General features: G+C 40.7%; 1 protein-coding gene across 2 annotated transcripts; it reads left to right on the top strand.

Annotated features, from left to right (window-relative positions):
- The first annotated feature begins 873 nt into the window (after positions 1-873).
- On the top strand, positions 874-25719 carry FAM241A (family with sequence similarity 241 member A). Of its 2 annotated transcripts, XM_036408838.2 has the most exons (3): positions 874-1252; positions 4971-5072; positions 25430-25719. In XM_036408838.2, exons 1-3 carry the CDS (start codon positions 1064-1066, stop codon positions 25673-25675), a joined length of 537 nt encoding a protein of 178 aa, XP_036264731.1. In that variant the 5' UTR covers positions 874-1063; the 3' UTR covers positions 25676-25719. The 2 variants fall into 2 exon arrangements, with proteins under 2 accessions (XP_036264731.1, XP_036264741.1); XM_036408848.2 differs by lacking the exon at positions 4971-5072.

The following is a 25719-nucleotide window of genomic DNA, read 5'->3' as shown; positions in this document are numbered from 1 at the left end:
GTGGATAGAGTGTCGGCCTGTGGACTAAAAGGTTCAAGGTTCGATTCCGGTCGGGGGCATGTGCATTGGTTGCGGGCACATCCCCAGTAGGAGGAGTGCAGGAGGCAGCTAATTGATGTTTCTCTCTGATCAATGTTTCTGGTTTTCTATCCCTCTCCCTTTTTCTCTGTAGAAAATCAATAAAATATATATTTTTTAAAATACACACAAAGGCAGACAGCTACACCACCAAATGCTCCCAAGGCTCCAACAACCAGCAAACACCAGGGAAGCACTCAAAAGAGAAACAAAAAGATGCCGGAGAGGAGACAAAGGGAACCAAACAGGGAGAAGTATCACTTGGAAAGGATGGACAGCTACTCTGCCTGGCAGCCAGCAGCACATCCCCCTCTAGGACCCCTCATCCCCAGGCCTGGAGTCAGGCAAGAACAGGGAACCCCACTGGATTGTAACCTTGTCTCCCTCTCTCTCTCTCTCTCTCTCTCTCTCTCTCTCTCTCTCTCTCTCTCTCTCTCTCTCTCTCTCCTCTCTCTCTCTCACACACACACACACACACACACACACACACACGATCTCAGTCTCTTACACACACTCTCACAGTCTTCTAACGTAGACAGCCGCTCTCGTGCCAAAACGTGCACCCTCGCTCTGCTCTCTCACTAGCCCGATGGACCCCGCCCCGTGTGGCCACGCCCCCGGAGCTCCGCCTGGCGGCCGGGGGCGGGGCGGGCGGTGAAGCAGGGGCGTGGCGTGACGGGGAGGGAGTGGTAGAGCGAGGCGGGGAGGGAGGGGCGGGGCGGGAAGGGCGGGGCGGGCCGGGAGGAGAGGAGCGGGGCGGGGCGGGGCGGGCCGGGAGGGGCGGGGAAAGCAGGGCCGGGCCGGGAAGGCGGGGAGGGGCGGGGACAGAGCTGCAGCTCCCCGCTCGGCCGGCGGCTCAGGGGGGAGACGGCTGTCAGCGGCGAGCGCTCCGGGTGCCGGCGGGTCCCCTCCGGTGGTGGTGGTGGTGGCGCCGCCTCGCGCTTGGCCGCCTGGCCCCTCGGGCGGCCGCCCCGGCGGCGGCGGGATGTGCTCGGCCCGGCAGCTCCTCGGAGGCGGGGGCGGCAGCGACTGCGGCGGCGGCGGCGGGGCGCGCGGCGAGGACGGAGACGCGCCGGCGGGGCCGGCGGCGGTGGCGGCGGCGGCGGGGACCCAGGCGGAGCCCGGGGCGAGCCCGCGGCGGGGCGGGCGGCGGCCGCAGGAGGAGCGCGGGCAGGTGAGCGGGCGGGCCGGTTCCGAGCGCCCCCCCCGGAGGGCGTGGCCCGGAAGGGCGGTTGGACGGACCGGCGCGGGGCCGGGGGCCAGGCCTGGTGGGGCAGGTCCGCAGGGCCCTGGGCTGCGGGCTCCGTGGGGGTGTCCTCGGCGCTCACTGCCCGGAAGCCGCCTCGGAAACCCTGCTTTTCCGACCTGGTGCGGGCGGCCCGGCGCGGGTTCCAGGGCCGCACCCCCCCCGCCCCCCGACCCCGACCCCATCCGGCGCGGGGCGACACCTGGCCGGGAGGTGTGGGCGGGCTCCCTCCGCCGCTGTCAGAGGCCGCAGGAGCGGTATCACTCACGTTCTTGGCGGGGACTTTCCCAGAGCAAGACCTTCACCTGAACACAAGAGCTAAACTTCGCCTTAAAAGTAAAAGAATTGGGAAATTTGCTTCCCAAAGGCATTATATAGCACATGGGATATGTTCAACATTAGGCCAGGAACTTCATCAAAGAAATTGAATTACATATGCGGGGTGAATTGTCACCAGCAAATACAATTAGACGTCCAAAAACATGAGAAATAAGCCAGCCTTCAGAATCGCATTAAGGAACGGGAATCCAAATCATCATTTGCCTTTCCTGCAGCCTGCACTGCTGGGAGAATCCGCACCTGTCTCCCCTCATTTTCCTTCTCCACCTGCGCTTTTCCTAACGTTTCGCCAACTCCAGTATCATTAAATACACTTAAGAGATTACGTATGACTTCTAGTGCGTCAATATTTTACTTAGGAAACAGACATAACAGTGCGTGGCACACACAGAATGTGTCTTAGCGTTTAGGCTTGCTCGCCATGTGGAAGGGTAAGTTTTCATCTTTAGGACAATACTAGAGGCCCGGTGCATGAATTCGTGCACGGGTGGGGTCCCTCGGCCTGGCCAGCGATGGGGCTGATTGGGGCCAGTCAGCTTGCTGCCCTGATTGGGAAGTCGGCCAGCCCCAGGAGGTTGGCTGTGGGAGCAGCTTGTGCATTGTCTTCCCCCCTGGTGGTTAGTGTGTGTCATAGCTACTGGCCAGTTCCGTTGTCTGGTCCTAACGGTCACTTACCGTATTTTCCGGCATATAAGACGACTTTTGAAATGAAAAAAAGCCTGCTCAAGGATATTTCAGTGTATCACCCACTTTTCCAGGCTCTCTCCCACTAAAACTGGACACGTTGCACATTTGGCAGATCACTGGTATTGTCTGCTGCCCTCAGAGCACACTCTGATACCCTCTACTTAACAACATCATGCATACCTTCATAGCTTTGCTCAAATACCACCTCACCCAAGAAGCCTCCTTAAATAACTTGGCCTGAAATGGACTCTTTCTTCCTGAGCTCTATAGCACTTTGTGTTTTGGAAGGAGTATGTCACTCACTGGTCTGTATTGTGACTTTCCAAAGAATATCATCTAAAAAATATATGAATTAATTAAAATATTGATATTTTAAATACCAAAAAGAAAAAAAGCCTGCTCAGATTGGCCAGAGTCAGAGAGGCGGTCTACTAAAAAAAGAACTGGTGTTGCCTCGGAAGTGGGGGGTAGTCTTATACAGCGAATATAGGCCTAAACCTATGTTTTAACTGTAAAATTGGGGGGTCGTCTTATACGCCCGGTCTTATATGCCGGAAAATACGGTAGGCTTTTATATATATAGATAAGAGATGGTGACTAAAGCAAAACATTGGTAGCCAGATCGTCCTGAGTCTCTCCCTGGTATTAGGTCTAGTAATAATTAATGTCGTTTCCTAATACTTTTTAAAATCGAATTTATTTAAACAATACAACAAAATTTAACCAACAATATAGTTGCCGTTGTTTTCTACTATTTGTGCCCAACGCTCAGGAAGCATTTTAATCCCTCTATTGTAAAATTCTTGTGATTTTGATGCAAAAAATTCGGTCCATGCATTTTTGAGGCATTCTTCATTATTAAATTTTTTTCCAAGAAGAAAGTTTTGCAAAGAACGAAACAAATGGTAATCGGAAGGGGCAATATCAGGAGAATATGCAGGTTGAGGGAGAACTTCCCATTCCAACTGGCGCAGTTTTTCAGCAGTGATTCTTGCAGTATGCGGTCCTGCGTTATCCTGGTGAAGAATTACGCCCTTCCTATTAATCAGCGCGGGTTCTTTTTCTCTTAAAGCTTGGGCTAACCTTTCCAATTGGGCACTATACACTGCACTTGTAATGGTTTGGTTAGATGGTAAAAGTTCATAATGAAGAATTCCTTTAAAATTCCACCAAACACACATCACTTTTTTCGCATGCAAATCAGGTTTTGGCGTGGGCTGCGGAGCCTCATTTTTGTCCAACCATTGAGGCTGCCTTTTCAAATTAACATACAGCACCCATTTTTCATCTCCGGTAACAATTTGCTCTAAAAACGGCAAACGGTTTTGACGAGAGAGGAGCAAACTGCAAATTGTGACTCTTTGATTACGGTTGTTGTCGGTCAACTCATGAGGAACCCATTTTCCAAACTTTTGGACTTTGCCAAGTGCACGCAATTGATTGGAAATTGTTTTTTGTGAACAATTTAAAGTTGTCGCAAGCTCTTGTTGGGTAATTTGAGGATTTTGCACCAAAAGAGCTTGAAGAGCTTCTTGATCAAAATTGGACACACAGCCTCGACCACTCTTGTCATCTAACGAAAAATTTCCCTCGCGAAATTTCTCAAACCAACGCTGGCATTTTCTGGCACTAACTGCATCTTGACCAAGAGCACTACAGATGTTTTTTGCAGCCTCACTTGCTTTTCTTCCTAATTGGAACTCGTAAAGCATGCAGTGCCGAATATGCTCTTCATTCGCCAACTTCTTAGCCCTAGTTTTGCAACAAAAACCAAACCAAACACAAACTTTTTCAAGCAAAACTTGTTAATTGCACTTCACACGTTCTGTAGATACCACGTGTTTGAAGGTTATGTCAATACAAGTCAACGCCAAGCAAGATTTTAAACGAATGTTGGAAACGACATTAATTATTACTAGACCCGATAGTTTTCCCCATTACTTGCACCGTAACTCAGTAGCTAAAGGGCTTAGTTTCCCCTTACCTTAGTTGTTGAACTGGAGAAGTGAAGAAAAGGGCCACAGGAAGGCAGAGGAGGGGGAGTAGGGGAAGTAGGGGTTTGTGGTGCATTTGAGCTGAGGTCCCCCAAGTAAATTTTCAAATGGTTGTAAGAGAGCATGTATTGTAAAATACCTCATGTAGGCCAGCCGGTGTGGCTCGGTGATTGAGAGTGAACCAGGAGGTCACTGTTTGATCCTGGGTCAGGCCCATGCCTGGGTGGCTGGCTTGATCCCCAGTAAGGGGTAGCCGATCAGTGATTATCTCTCATCATTGATGTTTCTATCTTTCTCTCCCTCTCCCTTCCTCTCTCTGAAATCAATAAAAAATAAAATACTTGATGTAAGCTTTTGTGGATATCACATTATCAGTTGCTCTGCTCTTGCCAGAGCTGCTTATGGTACAAAGAAAAAGAATGAAACGAAAGAATGAAACGTTTTCTAGAAAACATATATCACTTTGCATACCTGCTTCTTTTGTTGCATGTCATGGAAATTCATTTTCCTGTACTCCTTTGAAAATGTTATTTTTATTTTTATCACAGGATTGATTTATGTACTCTAAGCCTACATACATAGTAATTGAAAATAATGCCCGAGATATGCATTTCCTTCTCTATCAGCACCAAAGAAGAATTCCTTACCAAGAAGTCAAAAATAAACAAACTTGGTTTAACCCAACCCATTGGTGCAAGGAGCAAGCTTTTGTGATAAATCATTTTTTGGTAATATTATTACAAAAGCTTATTTTCTAGCTTTATGTTAGCTCCTGTAAATGAAATTTAAAATTTTGTATGCACTGCCCTGCATTAATGATAGAGGTAGCTACAGATATGAAGATATTTGAGGGAAAGAGAAATGAAATTAACAACTATAAAACATACTCTAGGGAGTTGTGTTTTATTTAGCTTCTCCTTAGGGAGATGATATGTGTGTGTTTGTTTTAAGGACACACTGACTTTACATTACAAATGGAATATCTTTGAAAACTTGGTTTGTAAACTAGTTCTTTCGAACTTAAGTGAACTTTTCCATAGCAACAATGATAGAAACAGAAACAGAACCACAACTAATTAGCTGGAAATGAGGCAGAGACTGTTTTCTTCCTGTCCTTTCTGCTTAACTCAATCACTTGGCATCCCAGAGTCTTTGTGGCCCCGGGGACATTGGGAGAGCTCTGACTGCAGTGGTGGCAGCAGCAGGAGCAGCAGCAGGAACAGCAGCGGCGGCAGCTTCTTTCTATCTGGGTCAGGGTTGTGCGAGGGCGCGCGGTGCCACAAAGGCTCCGGAAGGCACCTGCCTTTTGCTCCGCCAGCTCTTCAGTGGTTTTTGTCAGCCCCTTCACAGAATTTTGCTCTTATCTGATAAGTTGATGAAGTGGACTTCTTCCCCAGGCTGAAGGCTCCTCTACATACATCCTTTCCCTCGCTGATTTTTCTTTCCTCTTTTTTCTGAAAGGCTCATATCCTTCCCTCAACCTGGAAGGCTCTTGCATCAGGTTTGATTACACAGTCCATCTTCCGCTCATTGTTGTTATGACACCAGATCAAAGTGCCTATGTATTTTGGTGTTTACTTCATGTAATACTGAAATGTTGTTATTAATATAGGTGCTTTGATAACTGAGATATTGTCAGCCTCGGTTTTTTTACATTTTGTCATAAGATGCCACTCCATCTGAGAAAAAACTAAGGTTTTTCTGCCCTTTTGGCCTAGGTTTTTCCAGGTAAGATGATTGACAAAAGAAGCCTGATTAAAATCAGGTATTCTAGGGAAGAAGGATTTTAAAGAATGGACCAAGTCTCTAGAAGAAGTAGGAGTCAGGTCTCTCAGAGAAGTAAGCTACGGAGAGAGGCAAATGCCCAAGGAACTGAAGGGAAAGGGCACAGTTATCCTACATGTGTGTTGGTAATTGTGTGCATGAGAGAGTATGTTTATAACTGTGAGGGCCGTGTTGTACAGGAGTCTCTGCCCTGTTGCATAGCTGGAAGGCTAACCTTCTCTGGTCCATTTCTTATATGTCTGTGATGTGAGTGGCATCCACTTAGCTGCAGCAGTTCACAGCCTGAAAACCCAAAACAGCCTTGCTTACCTAGAGCATAGAGAGGTCCCGTTATCCTTAGATAGATCTTCAGCTTTAAGGTCTTTATGATTCGAAAAGTAATGTGTACTTCAGAAAATGTAGAAATGTAGAAAGATCTAAAGAAGAAAAAAGCATTTGAAATCCCACACTGAGGAATTTTGTTGTAAAATATAAAAGTTTGGTACTACTACATTAATATATCTTTATGTATGTGCACATGTGTATATATACACAGAGATATATTTTTTAACTTTTTTTAATGTAGCATTGGAATTTGGTATTTTGTTTTATCTACTTACATATTTTGTCATTTTTTCCATGTTATCAAAAATTCTTTTTAAAAATTATATCTAGGGTGGCCTAATAGTTTATTCCTCCAATACTGCACACTGAAGTTGCTTTAAATTTCCTTTTATAAATAACTAGTGACCAGTGCTCAAAATTTGTGCACATTAAAAGAGGATTAATTAGAGGAAATAATTTTATATTGCTATTTGCTCTTTCTCTATAATAGAAGTGTTAGAGATGAAATAAAATTAGTAAAATGTATATGAAAATCTTTCTTCTGTCAGAGTCTGGGATGTACCACGGGACTCAGAGTCAAGTCCCCGCCCACCCACATGCACCTCAAAATCATGTGGGACCCAAACCCAGCCTCCACCCCCCCCCCCAATTGGGCTAGAACCAGACCCCGTCAGTCCCACCCTGGTTAAGCCCTGCTGGGTGGGGGGAATTAGCCTCAGGTCCCCTGGCCCAGTGCCAGGATGGGGGGCGTGGCCTGAGGTCCCCCAGCCCAGACAGGGGTAAGGGGTGAGCCTTGTGGGGGACATGGCCTGAGATCTCCTGTCAAGCTCCACTGGGTAGGGGCATGGCCTGAGTTATCCCAGCCCAGCATTGAGGGTGCACCTTGAGGTCCCCCATCAAGCCCAGCTGAGTGGGGGGACACAATCTGAGGTCCCCTGTCAAGCCCAGCTGGGTGGGGGGTGCACCCTGAGGTTCCATGTCAGCAAAGGAGGGTGTGGCCTCAGGTCCCTGCTGATTGCTCTTTAAGGCTCTTTATGGGAACTTGGCCTCACCTGTGGGTGTAGCCATCTTTGTGACAGAGTGATGATCAATTAGCATATTCCCTCTTTATTAGATAGCTTGCTTTCATGAAAGTCTGCATGTAAATCTTCACAGTTATTCTTCGGAATAGATTCTTAGAAGTGAAAGGACTAGGTCAATGAGTCAAACTCCACTCAGAACATCCTAAAACACTGCATTTAAGAAAGGTTACAGCAATGTATACTTCTATCATTGCCATATTTGAGTGCTGATTGAAAGCCATGCATGCCAGCAAAGAACAGGATAATTAATAAATTAATCTTTGCCAATTTACTAAAATTATTTTACTGTTGTAAGACATTGCTGCAGAGATTTTCTAAACCATGTACAGGGATGGGCATAAGTACAATTACAGTTTATACAGAAAGAACAAATACAAAACCAATAATATAGTAATAAATAATAAGACAACTCACAACTGTAAACCTACTTTTGCCCATCCCTGTGTGTGTATACACACATTTGTATTTCCTTTTTAATATGTTTTTTATTGATTTTTGAGACAGAGGAAGAGAGAGAGAGCAAAGCACTGATAAAAACCCTGATCATCCGCCTCCCACATGCCCTCTCACACACCCTCCCACATGCTCTCCTCCCAGTTCCCCGGCTCCCATCTCCCACCTCCCCCACCTCCCCAGGACAGAGCGCACAGCCTGGGCGTGTGTGCTGATCCGGAGTCAAACCAGTGAACTCTTGTTATATAGGTCAGTGCTCAACCACTGAGCCACACCGATAATATTCTTTGACCATTTTCCTTTTAGCATTATATTTATCCCTTATCTCACGTTGATTATAAATATTTTTCCTGCTTGCTGTTTACTTGATAACTTTGTTTATGATGTTTTGGATTTAGAAATCCTATACACTTTTATAGGCTAAAGGAATTTTTTTGGTAATTTCATACAAATCACCCACATTCACATATAAACACAATACTCTCCATATATATACAAGGTATCTATACTAATAAAAGGGTAATATGTTAATTAGACCTGGTCAACTGGCCATCTTCTAGACCAGCGTTTTTCAACCGCTGTTCCGCGGCACATGTTGCCTGGTGTGCCGTAGGTGCAGACAAGACAAGAATTTTATAATTTTTCACTATTTTGTTTACTTAATATTTCATAATAAAGTAATTATAAAGTACTTTCTTTGTGTTTATTTGATTCCTATTCAAGAGAATTACTTTATATATAGTCAATATAGGCACAGAGTTAAATTTTTTAACATTTTCTAATGGTGGTGTGCCTCGTGATTTTTTTCATGAAACAAGTGTGCCTTTGCCCAAAAAAGGTTGGAAAACACTGTTCTAGACGTCCAACTTCCTTCTGGACAGAGCCATGGTTTTGGGGGCTGAGGCAAAGGCAGTTTTGGGCGAGAACAGGCTGGCAGAGGGTTAGAGGTGATCAGTCCAACAGGGGAGGGCAGTTGGAGGTGATATCAAGCCGGCAGAGGAGGATAGTTGGGGGGACCAGGCCCGCAGGTATCAGGCCTAAACCAGCAGTCGGACATCCCTGGAGGGGTCCCAGATTGGAGAGGGTGCAGGCCAGGCTGAGGGACACCCTCCCCCCGTGTGCATGAATTTTATGCACCAGGCCTCTAGTCTACATATATATTTGTTTAGAGCATTCTTTTTAATTCTACAGTTAGTTAAATATCCACTAATTTTCTCTCTCTCTTTCTCTGGTGTGTGTGTTTATGTGGGGTATTTTTTTTTACCCTATGCATATAATCATTTTAGAATGATAAATGTATAAAGTGAGGTATGGAGCTAATAGTCTATTTTTTCTCCCAATCATTGAATAATCCACTTTCTCCCTGGTTTTCTAATCCTTTAATTATGAATAACAAAGTCTGTATTAAATGTTTACATTTTTGTTGGTATTATGAAAGGGATTTTTTCCCCCCACATGATGATTTTGCTCCTGGTTTCTAGCTATTGGTTCTCATATAATTTTTAATTAGCTACCTTTCTGAATTATTTTATTAATTTTAATTTTTGCATCTTCTAGGTATATAATCATCTAGTGTATAAACAAGGTTGATTTTGCTTCCTTTCAAATAGTAATGCTTCATTTCTGGTTGTTCTTTTTTTGGGGGGGGATTGCTTTTTTTGTTGTTGTTTTGTTTTTGTTTTTTGTTTTTGTTTTTCTTTTTTGCTTTTTACAATGCCTGGAACTCTCAGATCAATGCTGGCTCATAGATATTTAAGCAAGTTAACTTTTCAGACTTCAATTTCTTCGTCTATATGAAGGGACTCATAGTTGTATGAACATTAGGATTGTTGGGAGAATTACATGGGATAATAATATATGTAAAATGCTTACAGCAGCACCTAACAAGCTCCAAAGTGATGGTGATGCTCTATATGCCCATGGACCACATTTAGTGAGTAAAGGACATGCAAGGGAGTAAAGGACACGCAAGACAATCCACTGTGTTCATTGTACTATCAGTGAAGATATATATAGATATAAGTGATACAGATACAGAGACAGAGGTAGAGGCAGAGATAGAGGTAGTAGAGATAGAGGTAGAGATATATTATAGACTTGTTCTAGGTTCTACAACTAAGTAGTACTAAAGCAGACCAGAATGAAGGTCTCCAATTTCCAAAGACAGTGTTTTTTCATATATCGAAAGAGCCCTCCTACATCATGGGTAAACAGTCACTGACAAATCTCCTGCTCTTCCTTAAAATTGTAGTTCACACTTCCTTTTAATGCAGCTTGCAAGCAATAGTGTAACAAGAGCTATGAGTTTAGATGAATTTGGCCCTAAACTTAATCTCATATTGTTCTCAAGGATGTCCAGTCACTAGAGTAATTTTGCATATGGTAGGCATTTTTTGTTCATTTTTTAATCATTATATCCATGGTTCTTAACTGGGGCAGTGTAGCTCATAGGGGACATTTGGCAATGTCTGAAGCGGTTTTAATTGTTAAGACTGCTGGGGTGGCACTGGCATCTAATAGGTAGGGTTTAGGGATACTGCTAAACATCCTATAATGCACACAACATTCCCTTCAACAAAGCATTATCTAGCTCAAAATGATAATAATGCCAAAGTTGAGAACCCTGTTCAAAGTGTACTAGGGTTATAGTGCTTTCACTTGTCAAGACTAATTACTCTAATAGATATTCCAGTGCATATGTAAAAATTGTGTACTTTCTTGAAGCCTACATTCCAAAGAGGTAGTCTACCAACTGATCTTTTTTCGCATTCCTTCTTCTAGCAGCTCCTCACATGCAACTTTCTCTATTTTGCTCTCTGTCTCAGATCATTTTCTGTCCCTTTTTTGCTGCTCATCTCCTTTTTATCTCTCTCTATTGAATGTCTCATTCTCTCTGTCTTTTTTTCTTCTCAGCCACTTTCTCTTTTCCTCCATACATCATCTTCTTCCCACTACATCCTCTCCTCTGAAAAACTGGAAATTATGGGACAATGAAAAAGGTTATAGAGTATGACAATTTCAAGTTTGAATCCTGACTTGACTATTTTATTAGCTTTGTCATACTAATTACTTAATCCCTTTGAGCAGTAATTTTCAATCTTTTCCATCTCATGGCACATGTAAACTAATTACTAAAATTTTGCAACCAAAAAAAGGTTTTTTTGAGCCCATCTGTCAAAAAAAAAAAGGTATGAATTTGATTCATTCACACCAGACAGCTATTGTGTTGGCTTCTGTCATTTTTTTTTTTATTTGACAATCAAAGGGAAAAGAGATTAGTGCCCCTGGCTAAATAGTCAGGTATTGCATATTTTAAAAATTCTTGTGTCATACCAGTTGAAAATCATTGCCTTATTGACTCAATGTTATCATTGTAATAGGTATAATGCTCCTCACTTCTTAAAGTTCTTATGCAAATTCAGTGACATTTTGTATACAAAATGCCAGCAATGAATATTAGAGACCTGCCATATTTTCCCATTTATAAGACGCTAAAATCATTAGACTGAAAATCAAGGAGCATCTTATACACAGAAGTGAGCTGACGAAGGAGCAGTGCTGGTGTGTAGCTGCCCATACCTTGTCAAACAGGCTTCCTCCATTCATGAGCCTTATTGTTACTGACTTCATCTGATGCCGTAATTGGAGGTGGAGGTGGAGGTGGAGGTGGAGAGTGCGCAGATGCAACAGGGATCCAAGTGTTCTGAGCCATAAAGCTGTCAAAAAATAAAAAGCTAAATACTGATAACAAATGTCTTACTCTGCAAAATTCAAACAGAATGTAATCAGCTATGCAAAAGAGCATGGAAGTAGAGCTGCGGAGAGACAATTTGGACCTCCTCCCCCTTAGTATATGATCAGGAGAAAACAGAAAGAACAACTCCTTACAATGCCAAAAAGAAGAAGGCCTTAAGAGGAAAACCAGAAAAATGTTTAAAATATTGATTTCTTAATTTGGGGTTGAAAAAGTAGGGGGGCGTCTTATACACAGAAAAGTATGGTATTTCACCTCATCTTATCCCCTGGTTCCCTTCTTATTCCTGTCAACCAAAAACATGATAGTACTGAGTTTTGTAATGTAAGACTATCTAAACTGGCAGAGAATTTTTATAGTAACTTATTTGAGCCAAACAGAATATACCTAGAAGCAAGATCTTAACAGAAAGAAAAAAAAAAATGCTTCTGAGAAAAAGTTTGCGGTATTTTTTTTATAAATTTGAGATTAAAGAGGAAATGTAAAACATGATGGTGGAAGAAAAGAGGGGATTAAATTACAGACTAGCTACACTCTTGAGTGTGTTCACACATGGATTGGATTGCAGTTTCTCTCTTTGGGTGGCCATTGCTTTAGAAGGAAGGGTCTAAAAAGGTGGTCCTGTATTAGAAGGAGGGGTCTGAAAGTGGGTATTCCAAAGGTGTGATAACCTAGATGCACAAAAACTGGACAGGGCTTGCTATAGGCAAAAATAAAGAAGTTATATGTCTGGGGCATGACTACCCACCATGACCTTCCCAGGTAGGAATTTTTGATGAGATCACCCTGTGAGATTGTTTTCCATTGAGCCCCTTTTTTGTCCATAATTTTAATATATGTAATTTTCAGATTTCAAGAATGAATATTTATTTACTGAAAAACACATTAAGATTTCCTAATCTAAAAATTATATGGTATTTTATATTTATCTAAAAAAATTGAACCTGCCTTGGCCAGGTGGCTCAGTTGGTTGGAGCATCACCCCAGACACTAACAGGTTATGGGTTCAACACCCAGTCAGGGCACATATATAGGTTGCAGGTTTGATCCTGGTTGGAGCTCATATAGGAGGCAACCAATCAATGTTTCTCTCTCTCAAAATCAATTTAAAAAATAAAAACATGTCCTCAAGTGGGGATTTTAAAAAATTAAAAATTAACCTGCTAACCTACATTACATTGCTTTTTGTAATGTAAAATTACAACATTTTGTAAAATTTCAGTTGATTTTTTTTTTTTGTAAGTCGCTGATCCTGGCTAGGAAAAAGAATACCCACCCTCTGTCCAATTTATTTTTAATTTCTTATTCAAAGTAAGTGTGAAAGCAATGTTAAAGGGAAAGCTCAATGTACCATGACATTAGCTTTGCCGTAAGAGGCCCAAGTAGAAACTCTATATCCTTATTCAAGTCTTCTTTAAGCCTTTGCCACAGTGTCTTTAGTTTCTGTCTTCTCTGTAGTTACAATCTTATCTTACAGTAGCAGCCACATATCTGCAAAAACATTGAGTCCCAACTAGTCATGTTTTGGTTCATTGTGTGTGTGTGTGTGTGTGTGTGTGTGTGTGTGTGTGTGTTTAAGGGAATTGATAAGACAATCTAGGATTAGTTTTATTTGAGCAGAGAAATTGAATTTCTAATAAACTTGAAACAAAAGATACTTTCTCTCCTCTGATCTAATCTTTCCCCATATCCAGTGTTTTTTTCCACTTAACCTCATTGGTAGCTTTGCCTTATCTTGGCATAGAAAGAAGTGATTGGCTTTATTTGTTGTTGCTAGTCTCTTACGGCAACAACTATAGTTTATCAAAATTTTGAGGAAAGAGAAATGGTGAATATGTTTTGAACTTTTTGGAAAATGAAGGATAAAATTATTAATACTTAATATGTGAACACATGTTAAGAAAATTAAATTTCATTTGTGATTTTTTTTACTATACTACCTTTGATATAATTTTTTCTCTTAACATCTGTGTTTCATATTTTTCCCTTTTCTAGTTAATGAGAAATAAATTTATTTTTGTTTTTTATTCTCTTGATCAAAATTTTACTTAGATACATGCAGATCATCTACAGAGGCAGGGAATTTAACTTAGATTTTTCGTGACTGGCAAATTTCATCAGGCTGATTGCAATCAGAGTTCCCTATCCCATGATTTTCAGAGGTAATTACATACAAAAGAGGCTCTTGTCACTGCTAGAAGTTGAGAATTGAGAAAAGTTGTTTTTCAGGAAAGATGTTTGATTTGGCTACTTTCAGTAGATAAGCTATTCCATCTTTAGGTAGCATACAGTAGTTCCCCCTTATCCATGGTTTCAGTTATCTTCAGTCAAGTGCAGTCCAAAAATATTAAATGGAAAAGTTCAGAAATAAACAATTCATAGGTTTTAAGTTGCACACTGTTGTGAGAAGTATGAAATATCTCTAAGATTCTGCCCAGGACATAAATCATCCCTTTGACCAGTGTCTCCACACTGTACAAACTACCTGCCATTAGGCATGTAGTAGCTATCTGGGACATCAGATCCACTGTCAAGGTATCACAGTGCTTGTGTTCAAGTTTCCCTTTACGTAGTCTTAACACTTTGTCACGGCGCCCAAGTCATTCACCTCAGTTCATCTCAACACATAGGCATTGGATCATGTCCCATCACAGAAAAAGGAGTGAGTATAGTACAATAAGATACTTTGAGAGACAGATCATATTCACACAACTTAATCTCTTCCTGCTCTTCCCCCAGCAGCAACCTAACCCACAGACAATTCCACAAGGAATGGGGCTCCCTCTTCCCTCCTTTCTGGGTCCAAGTGCAGGTGAAGCAGATTCGGGCCGACAGTGCCCCAGCAGCAACCCAACCCACAGCCAATTCCACGAGGAATTGGGCTCCCTCCTCTACTGTTGGAAGCGTCTGCCCCCTGGTGATCATTGTGCCTCATAGCTGCCAGGCGAACCGACAGTCACTTAGGCTTTCATATAAATAGATGGTATACTCTTCCACTACACTAGGCAGCTCTTTTAATAGATACGGCTGATGTTATATGTATCTTTTTGAAAACTTGGTTATTTCATTTGTCTATATTTGCAACTAAGATTTAAAGTATTAAATCCTTTTAGTTAAAATGAAATAAATACAAATTTTAATATTGTTTGGTTTATACTAATTTCAAAGACTAATTTAAGAACTAGCTGATATTCTCATTAATTTTTTAAATATGCATTTTATTGATTTTTATACAGAGAGAAAGGGAGAGAGATAGAGAGCTAGAAACATCTATGAGAGAGAGTCATCGATCAGCTGCCTCTTGCACACCCCCTACTGGGGATATGCCCGCAACCAAGGTACATGCCCTTGACTAGAATCGAACCCCGGACCCTTCAGTCCCCAAGCCGACGCTCTATCCATTGAGCCAAACTGGTCTCAGCTATTCTCATTAATTTTTTATCCATTTCCTCAAAAAGTTCTTTTTCTTTATTGGTTCTATGTAGTTTAATGGAAAATAGTATAAATGGGTACCATAACTTTGCATTGACAAACAAGTTTTAAATTAATAGTAAACATGTTATAAATTATATAATATATAATGCTGTTGTTAGGTGAAGATTTATATAATTATAAGTTTTTATTTAGCATATTTTTGCACATTGTGTTATTATAAATGAAACTAACTACATTTAGTGTCCAATAAGCAGAAAAACATGTCAGTCTCACTAGAAAAGAAAAGAAAAGCAAATTAAAACTATTAGGAATGATTTTTCACCTATGAAGTTGTTAAAGATTAAAAAGATGAATAGTGTGGGGTTTAGAGAAACAGTAAACTAAAGTTAGAAGTATAAATTGGTTTAGTCTTTCTGAAGGGAAATCAGATATCAAACCTCATGAGTAGATACTGTATTGCCCTACTTTAACAATGTAAATACTAATATCTAGCACAGCAAGGTTAAATAACTCAAAGTATCACAGCTAGTAAATTGTGGAGCTCAGATTTAAACCCATGCTGAAAGCCTGAGTTCTTAATCACCAAGCTAGTGTTGGGACATGAAATCAACTTAGTAGATTGTGGATAGCATAAGAGAATAGAAATTGTTTGAATGTATCACAGATGGTATGAGTGTCGTGCCATGGAACTTTAGTTTATATGGGTCCAGAAATAAAATATATCTAATTGTGGATCACAGTCACAATCACTGCGCAAGGCAAGCCAACTCAGTTCTGTCTCAGGACTTCTTCCCCATATTTTTCCTATGCAGCGCATCAGATCACCAGCTTCCTCTCTTCCACTACTCTGTTTTATCTTCCTTATAGCTCTCACACTATTTGAAATTATTTGTTTGTTAATGTGTTTATTCTCCGCCACTTCTCATTCACCCCTTCACACAGGTTCACACTAAACCACAATCTTCATGAAAGTAGAGATCACATTATGCTCCAGACAATTAATCTGGTATCTTTGAGGTAGTACAGAGCCTGTAAGAATATCTATCCAAAGTGATACTGTTGGTAAAAACTCAATTGATGTTTTTGCTGAAGCAATGTGGCAAAAAATTATCATGACAGAAATTAGAGAGTTGACTTTGTATATAACAGGAGTGTATTCTATTGATATTATCAGAATCGACAACAAAGAAACTAGTGGTTTTAGTTGCCATTGAACTGATGAGCCCTGTGAGACATTTGTAAGAATTTAGGCGAGGTTTGTGTTCTTTGATATGTTGTATTTAGAAACTACCATAATATCAAGAAGGTGGAATGCTAATGGACATAGGACGTGGAATACTGTTACTAATCTATGTAATTACTCTAAATTTGCAGTTTTGTTTTTAACTGTACTTGAAGTGAATATATTATAGGAAGATAATAAATGAAACCCAGAAATTAACATAAGTTAAAATGCAGATTAGCCATTTTTAATAATGGCGATTATAAAGGATTATTTGCAAAAAGAGGTAATGTTATATAGCTCTTATTACATGTAAAATGAACATGCATTAAGTATTTTATTTAACTCATTATTAATGAAGGACCCAGCAAGTGTTACATCTGATTCAAAGAAAAAAATCAAAGAAACAAACAAACAAAAAAGCATATGGAGATAATATATGTTGAAATGAACTTAACACATGGACATGAAACTTACTGGCTATTTCCATAGGCAGGGGAGGGAACCTTTCCTGGAACAGAATTTGTTTACATGTGGATAGATAAGAATTACTTTGCATTGCTGTCAGTTTTCTACAGACCTGCAAAATAGCTCAAAAGCCACGAAGGCTATATATAATATTCTAAACAATGCATTGTTGTTCATGAGACACCCCATATTTTTTATTTTTTGCTTATTCTTAATTTCTTTATAGTAATGAAGAAGGTAATTTATAAAAATCATCACACAGAGTAGATTAATTTGTGGCTAGAGGGTACTCCATTTCTTACTTTATAATGTCTCATGCTACTAGAAAATATTAACTCTATTCTAATCTCCTTTCAGGGTAATATTGTATATATACTTTCAATGTGTATGTGATTTATATGTATGTGAAAAACAAGGATTGATTTCTATTGAAGTTCTTTCTGATGAGTTATAGACTAAAATTAACCTGATACTAAAAGAACTACCAAAAAACAAAGTATTGCTGCTCCAAAGATTCCATAGCTATGTCTACTTTTCATTAGCACACAAATCCCAGTTTCTTGTTCATATCATTCTAGCATATTTTATTCATATGTTGAATGGTTATTGGTTTCAGAGACAACTTCGTCTATTCAAGAGTTTCACAGGAGTGAAGAAGCACATTTAGTTTAAGCTTTTAAATTTAAAGTAGGTCGAGAATGAAGTGATTTCTTCAGAGAGAATTAACTATTTTAGCATGACCAACTGTGTAAAACAATTGATAATAAATACATGAAGAAAATTTAAAGAAAATACAGTATTTCTTCATTATTCAGTATGGATGCATACATAGTTTAATAGTAATATAATGAAAAGGCTATAATGATCCAGCCATATTTGGATGATAATATTTTCCCAGAGTATGAATTATTAACTATTTAGAAATCAGTATTTGTGTGTTCTATCCTTGGTTATAAATTTTAGAATTCATTTGTGCTAACCATCTGGCCATACGCTGAAGTATTTTCTTTCTCCATTTGTATTATATTGAATCTGAATTGCTTTAACAACTAATTATAGTCATTGTATTATAGACATTTTCTGTATTTATTATTTGTTCCTTACTTTTTGTATAGCATATGCATATGCCCTTGATAGCTTCTCATTCATGCACTGAAAAATGTTATTGAGGGATAAGAGGATTGGGGGAGGATGAAGAGAGTAAAGGGAGTCAAATATATCTGTGATGGAGAGAGACTAGACTTTGGGTGGTGAGCACAGAATGCAATATGTAGGTGATTATATAATTGTATACTTAAATCTTATGTTACTAAACAGTGCCACCCCAATAACTTTAATTTATAAAAAAAAATTATTGAGCTCATACTGTTTTCCAGGCACTGCTCTAGGCAGCGGGAACACAAAGACACAAACAGAAACAGCCACAAATTTCTCCTTTCATTAATCTTGCACTGTACTAGGGAGAGAGAGAAACAGTGAATAAATGAGCAAAACATCCATGGGTTATTTTTTTGGGGGGAGGGGGAAAATAAAAGTAGGGAAGGTGGATAGGGAGTATGGTATGGGGTAGGATTGTTATTTTAAACAAGGCAGTCATGAAAGGCTCGCTGAGCTGAAACCGCACAGGCCTAAAGGAAATGAGAAGTGCTTGCTTGCCTGTGTTCTCCTTCTGCTTTGACTCCCTAGGAAGGGAGAGCCAAATGGAAGGCTCCGTCTTAGCAATTTTGTTAACAGCATATCTTTCCCCAGTCAAGTTTTTCAATTCTCTCTCACCTATCCCCTCTTCCAGTTGTTTATTTTTTATTACTATTTTATTTATTTGTTCCTACTGCAAGGAAATTCAAAACCTTTGTGGAAAGATGAGAGAGAAAAATAAAATGAATTATGGACTTATTTCCGTTAGCAAATTTCATCATTTACATTTCTTAAGGAGTATCTATTATGTATCACACCTCATAAGGAATTTGTTTAAATACATTGCTTTCTTTTTAATATCTGGTTCATTTCCTTTGCACTAAGAGATTTACGGGTTTGAAGAGCAGTTTATTGGAAAGAGCTCAGAATTTATAGTCAGAAGATTCCTGAGTTCAAATCCTGGCTGGATGACTGATTTGGGGAAATTGCTTCACCCCCAGAGTATAATAACATCTGCCTTATGGCATTTTTGTGATGAGCAGATGCTTGGAATGTGTGTGTTTAATAAGTTTATTTGAATAAATGGAACAGTCTGGGGGATTTCACTTAAAAACGGGGGGGGGGGGGGTCAAATTTAAACTATAGGGATATTTTTTCTAAGGAGATTAAATATATTTCACCAGTAATGTTTTTCTTGGCCAGAGTTGGATTTAAAAAATGAAAGTCTAGCCCTGCACATGTGGTTCATGGGTTGACGCTCAACCACAGCAGTGGTTCTCAAACTGTGGGTCATGACCCACAAGTTGAAAACCGCTAGTAAGGTCACCTAAGACCATCGGAAAACACAGATATTTACATTATGATATAACTGTATTAAAGAGTCGCAGCATTAAAAAGGTTGAGAACCACTGCTGTAAGACAGCTCTGAGGAAATGCTGAACAGACAGTTGACCGTAGAAATCTGAAAGGTTTCCTGAGCTGAGAAATAATGCTCAGGAAGATAAAACTATAAATCTTGTATAAAAGTACAGATGATTTTTACTAGTAACGGAGTGTGCAGCCATGTTTTAATATAGTGATTTGAGTACATACTAGTATATTTTCCTATATATTATATTAAGCAACTCAGGGAGTATGAGTTATTTATTTTGCATTCCCCACAGCACTTACCTTGCTCATGGTATGCATTCAATTATTATTTATTGAATTGAACTAAGTTAACTAAAGGGTTTACTTTGCAAGCCAGACTGTTATGTGAGACAAGAACTGAATTCTTAGAGTTGGAGCTTTCAGTAATCAAAGATCAGTGGTTCTCTGAGAGGACGAAACACATACTAAGAACCAGGGGGCGGTTTCCTGGAAGTAAGCAGCTGTCAGCCTGGCAAGCCAGTCAGGACTGAGCAGGTTTGCCTCAGGGAGCGCACAACGTATCTTAGATAAAATGCAGGTGCAAACATGCTGAGAGGAGAGAATAATGTACTGCCGACTATTACAATAGGCAGAAAACTTGTCATTCTCACTGTATCATTTACCTAAAATTAAAAAAAAAAAAAAAGCTAATATACTTCATTATAAAACAAGGTAGGTTTATATAGATACATTGTTTTTCAAAGCATTTTTCCATAAGAAATATCATAAACCTACATGTTCTGTTTATCTTTAAGACTAAATTCCTACAGATTCTTTAGTGTCATAATGAAAACCAATTAAACTTTTCTCCCACTTTGTCCAAATGGTAGATTGATAATTTGATAGGCATTTTATTTTATAAGAATTGCACCATGGTGGTTATTTCAGAACTGCAAAGAAAATAATTAGCCAAGTCATTAGATTTAACAAAAAGTGCAGTATTTATAAAGCAAGAAGTTGTTAATATGCAGAACACAACAGACAGCTCCCAAACATTGTTATATGAGTGGCGTTTTTATAGCTATTTGACGTGTTGTCAGATTCTTAAGTATTGTTAACTTGGCTCTGAGACAAAATTCCCACTATAGACCTTAAAGGCAGCATAATTCTAACAAGGATGGCTCATATATTTACAGAGCTCTATTAAACATACCAGTCATGTTAATCTTTAACTCTTCAAATATGATAGGGGAAAGATATATAATAGCACTAGAGGCCTGGTGCATGAAATTCATGCATGGGGGAGGAGTCCCCTCAGCCCAGCCTGTACCCTCACAATCCTGAACTACTGGCTCCTAATTGCTTGCCTGCCTGTCTAGTCGTCCCTAACTGTCCCCTCCCTGCCGACCTGATTGTCCCTCATTGCCTCTGTGTGCTGGCCTGATCGTCCCAAACTGCCCCCCCTCTTCTGGCCTGGTCACCCCTAACTTTCCCCCGCTGCCGGCCAGATTGTCCCCAACTGCCCCCTCCCTGCCAGCCTGGTTGCTCCTAACTGATCTGGTCATTCCCCCTCCGGCCTGGTCATTCCCAACTATCCCCCTCTGCCAGCCTAGTTCCCCCCCCCCCCCGCCAGCCTAACCACCCCCCAACTGCCACCCCTACTGACCTGGTTGCCTCCAACTGCCCCCCCCCAATGACCTGGTCACCCCCAAATGCCTCCCCTGCCAGCCTGATCATCTCCAACTGCTCCCCCCACCCTCCCCGCCGACCTGGTCGCCCCACGCAGCCTGCTTGTTCAATCGTTTGGTTATCCCTGGCGCTGGCCCTGGGCAGATGTGGGGCTGAGGGGACTGGGGGACTCCGGAGGCAGGTGGGGCTGAGGGGACGGGACACTGCCATCTTGTGGTTGTGGGCACTGCCATCTTTGAGGGTGTAGCAGCAATTAGCATATTCCATCCTTATTGGCTGTGGGCACCACCATCTTTGTGAGGGTCAATTAGCATATTCCCTTTTTATTAGATAGGATAAGCAAACTTATGCTATTTTCAAATTTTCATAAAGCTATGTAGTGTTAGCCTAGATCAGCAGTTTTCAACCATTGTGTTATTGTATGTTTTAAAAATTCTTGCTGCACATCAGTTGGAAATCACTGGCCCAGATACATACTTAAAACTTCTATTCTAAAATCTGACTTAAAAGAAAAATATTCACAAAGTCATAAATGTTGGGGTGACTCTTTCAATAGATTATGGTGAAAAAAACCATAACAGCAGCATCAATGATAGACCCAGTGATTTAAGAATCATTCATTTATTTAGTGCTTCAGATTCTGACTATTATCTCTGATTCTATAATAATTTTGCCTTTCTTTGTCTTAAGAGGAAGTGTGCCTGATAGACAAGTGTTCCAGTTCTAATCAGGATTTCTATTTTGCTTCTTTTGCTTTAGGAATGAAAAGGTGTGTTACAGTATAAAATACATTTTTGTACTTAGATGTATGGGTGGAAGCATTTGGAATTATGATTCGTTGTTAACCTTAAAAGGAAAAAGCAATACCTCTAGGAGGTAGAAAAGAAAAAAGTGACAAAGATTTGGAGTAATAAATATGAGGAATTGGATGAACAGTTATCAAAAGGGGACTGAAAGGATTGATATCATGGAAGAAGTACTAAGAACACCAGGATAATGCATCTGAGCACAGTTTTTAGCCCAGCAGAAGAAAGAGGGAAATTGGAGGCTACTGTAAGTCAGGGAGTAGGGGAGATCATGTGACTATAAAGTTATAGTGAAAATGGTAGACTGTGAGCTCTGAACTGCAAGGAGAAATTGAAAGCCCAAAGGGCTAAATATATAAGAAATAAGAAATTTTTAAAATATTTTATCTCTTTCTTAATATATATTCCATGTATTTGTCTATTACAGAATGAAACTCTCTTGTTGGTGTTTTGCAAATGTGAGACTCCTGCCCTTTTAAATGAAAGTAACAAGATCTTTTTCAAGAAATGTCTTTCTTTTGAGAGGTTGAGTGAGATGGTAGAGTGGATTAAGTTCCAGTATTTTTTGGGAGAAGACTTTTCAGTCTAAAAGCCCTCTGAAACTGATTAAAATTTTTTCTGTCATTGTCCTTCCTCCTTAATGTTTGTCTCTCCATAATCATAGTCAAAAAATAGTATTTATAAAAGCAACCTTTCTATGATCACTGGAGCACATTCTATAGTCATGTACCACATATCAAAGTCTCAGCCAACGAGATACCACATATACAGTAGTGGTCCCATCCTGTATAATAAAAGCCTAGGTGGCGCTGCGCCATGTCATCACAAGATGCCACCCACGTCATCACAAGATGGACGTCCCACGTCATCATAAGGTGGCCGGCAGGGGAGGGCAGTGTGGACAATAAGGCTGGCAGGGGAGGGCAGTTGGAGGCAAACAGGCCAGCAGGGAGGGCAGTTGGAGGCGAATAGGGTAGCAGGGGAGGGCAGTTAGAGGTGACCAGGCCTGCAGTGGGAGGGCAGTTGGGGGTGAGATCAGGTCAGCAGGAGAGGGCAGTTGGGGGCAAAATCAGGCCAGCAGGGGAAAGCATTTGGAGAACAACTAGACGGCAAGGGTGCAGTTGGGGGCAACCAAGCCGGCAGGGGGGGCAGTTAGGGGCCGATCAGGCAGGCAGGCAGAAGAGTGGTTAAGAGCCAGCGATCCCGGATTATGAGAGAGATGTCCGAGGAGTTCCTGATAGGAGAGTGTGCAGGCCGGGCTAAGGGACACCCTGCCCCCCTGCATGAATTTCATGTCCTGGGCCTCTGGTAGGATTATAATGAAGCTGAAAATTCCTATTTACTTGCATCATGGACATAACAATGTAGTGGTGCAGTGCTGGTGTAAATATACTCACTGCGCTGCCTGTTGTATAACAGTAAAGCACATACAACTAGGTATAGTATATAATACTTGATAATGATAAAAGACTTCTGTTACAGGTTTATATATTTACTAGAGGCCCAGTGTACAAAATTCGTGCGGGGGGGAGGGGCGTCCCTCAGCCCAGCCTGCACCCTCTCCAATCTGGGACCCCTCAAGGGATGTCTGACTGCCCATTTAGGCCCGAACCCAAACAGGCAGTTGGACATTCCTCTCACAATCCAGGACTGTTGGCTCCCAACTGCTCACCTATCTGATTGCCCCTAACTGCTTCTGCCAGCCTGAACACCTCCTAACCACTCCCCTACCAGCCTGATTGACACCTAACTGCTCCCCTGCCAGCCTGATTGCTTTTAACTGCCCTCTCCTACAGGCCTGGTTTCCTCCAAATGCCCTCCCCTGTAGGCTTGACCACCTACAATTGCCCTCCCCTGCAGGCCTGATCACCCCCAACTGCCCTCACATGCTGGCCATCTTGTGTCCACACAGGGGCAGCCATCTTGTGTGTTGGAGTGATGGTCAATTTGCATATTGCCTCTTTATTATATAGGATTATACTATACTTTTTTTTTAATCATTTAGAGTGTATTCTTTATACTTATTAAAAAAAAAATAGTATGCCTGTGTTACACCAGCAGCAGCTTATAGATCTTGTGTTTGCTATATCTCTTGCATGCATCATTTTCTCTTGTGCTTGATATAATCTCATGCTGTTTTGTTCATCATGGGGCCTAATCCTACAAAGTCCACTGCTAATGTTGCCAGTAAGAAGCCATGTCCAGTGATTGACCTGGAAACTAAATTAAAAGTGACTATAGACTAGGATGGTAGAAAATCCATAATGATTATTGCTCACAAGTCAGGCATGTTCCTTTCACCACAACTGTGATCTTAAAGAACAAGAATTAAGTGGTTTAAGCTGTTAAAGTATCAGCTTCTTTGAAGACAAGAGACTAACAAAAAGTCAAGCAGAGAGAAACTTTTAATGACATGGATTGAAGGGCAAACATAGAAGCTATCCCACTCAGTCCCCTGGCAATCACAGACCTACTACAACGTTGAATTTTTACTAGCTCTGGGTGATTTACACAATTCAAGAATCATTATTCATGTGAAAGGTAAATCTGCAAGTGTCGATAAGAAGGCAGCTTGTTAATTTCTGGGTATCTCAGAATTTTTCTCTTGTCATGTATAATTGGGTACAAATGGACATTTTCTGGGAACAGACTTGACTTCTAAGTGAACTTTTGGGCTTACTGTACATAATTATTTCAGTTTGTAAACTATGTATTTCTCTCTATGAGATTAATAAGAGGCGTTTAAGACATTTGTAGAATTAAGACAGGGAACTATGCAAGGTCCTATGCCGAAGTTTCCTTAGCTGAGGCAAAGGCTGAAAGATCATAGCAGTAATGACTAAGGATTGCTCTATAGTAGCAGCAAGACATGCTCCAATTATCTGAGGCTAGGTTCCTTAAAGTATCAGTGTCAAAGAAACACACTAAAAAAAAGCTTTTTCCGGCGTATAAAACGACTTTTGAAACGAAAAAAAGCCTGCTCAGATTGGCCAGAGTCAGAGAGGCAGTTTATTAAAAAAAGAACTGGTATTGCCTCGGAAGTGGGGGTAGTCTTATACAGCGAATATAGGCCTAAACCTATGTTTTAACTGTAAAATTAGGGGGTTGTCTTATACGCCGGAAAATACGGTACTTGCAAATCCAGGGCCCTGTCTCAAAAAAGAAGATTGCTGGGAAAGGGTTGTTCTGAAATCATGGCCACTGATAAGAACAGTACAAACGTGGCTCTTCATGTAAGCAGCTAGCTGTCTTTGTGCAATTCCAGGAAACTAGAGAATGAATGGAAATTAATCAGGTCCTTCCTTCATCTTGTGAATCAGTGTTCTGGTAGTTGAAAGTCCAGTCAATACTGATTTTCACAGAAAATAAATCAGTGCTTTCTACATTCTCGAAAGGTGAACACAGACACAGTTCTATATGTCAATCAAAAGGAACATTCCAAGTATTTATTGAATCATCATCAGAAGTATAATTCTTACTTCCAGTACTTTGGAAGAATTATGAGGTAGCCTTTATTCTTAAAAACCTTCACCTATTTCTCATTTTCATGTTTATGTTTTGTTTTGTCTGCTTGTCTTTAAAGGATTGTGAAGAATCACAGAACCACGCTGGCGATCCTGTTGGAGATGACTACAAAAAGATGGGAACACTTTTTGGTGAGCTGAACAAAAACCTCATCAACATGGGCTTTACGAGGATGTACCTTGGAGAACGGATTGTGGAACCAGTGATCATCATTTTCTTCTGGGCTATGCTGTGGTTCCTTGGCCTGCAAGCCTTTGGACTAGTTGCTGTTCTTTGCCTTGTCATTATTTATGTACAACATTAAAATATGGCCAAATGAGCTGTTGATTGACATTTGGTAGCCATATA

This window comes from Pipistrellus kuhlii, unplaced genomic scaffold (genome assembly GCF_014108245.1).
Source record: "Pipistrellus kuhlii isolate mPipKuh1 unplaced genomic scaffold, mPipKuh1.p scaffold_m20_p_1, whole genome shotgun sequence".
NCBI classification, from domain to species: Eukaryota; Metazoa; Chordata; class Mammalia; order Chiroptera; family Vespertilionidae; genus Pipistrellus; species Pipistrellus kuhlii.
This window is presented reverse-complemented; position numbering and strand designations above follow the sequence as displayed.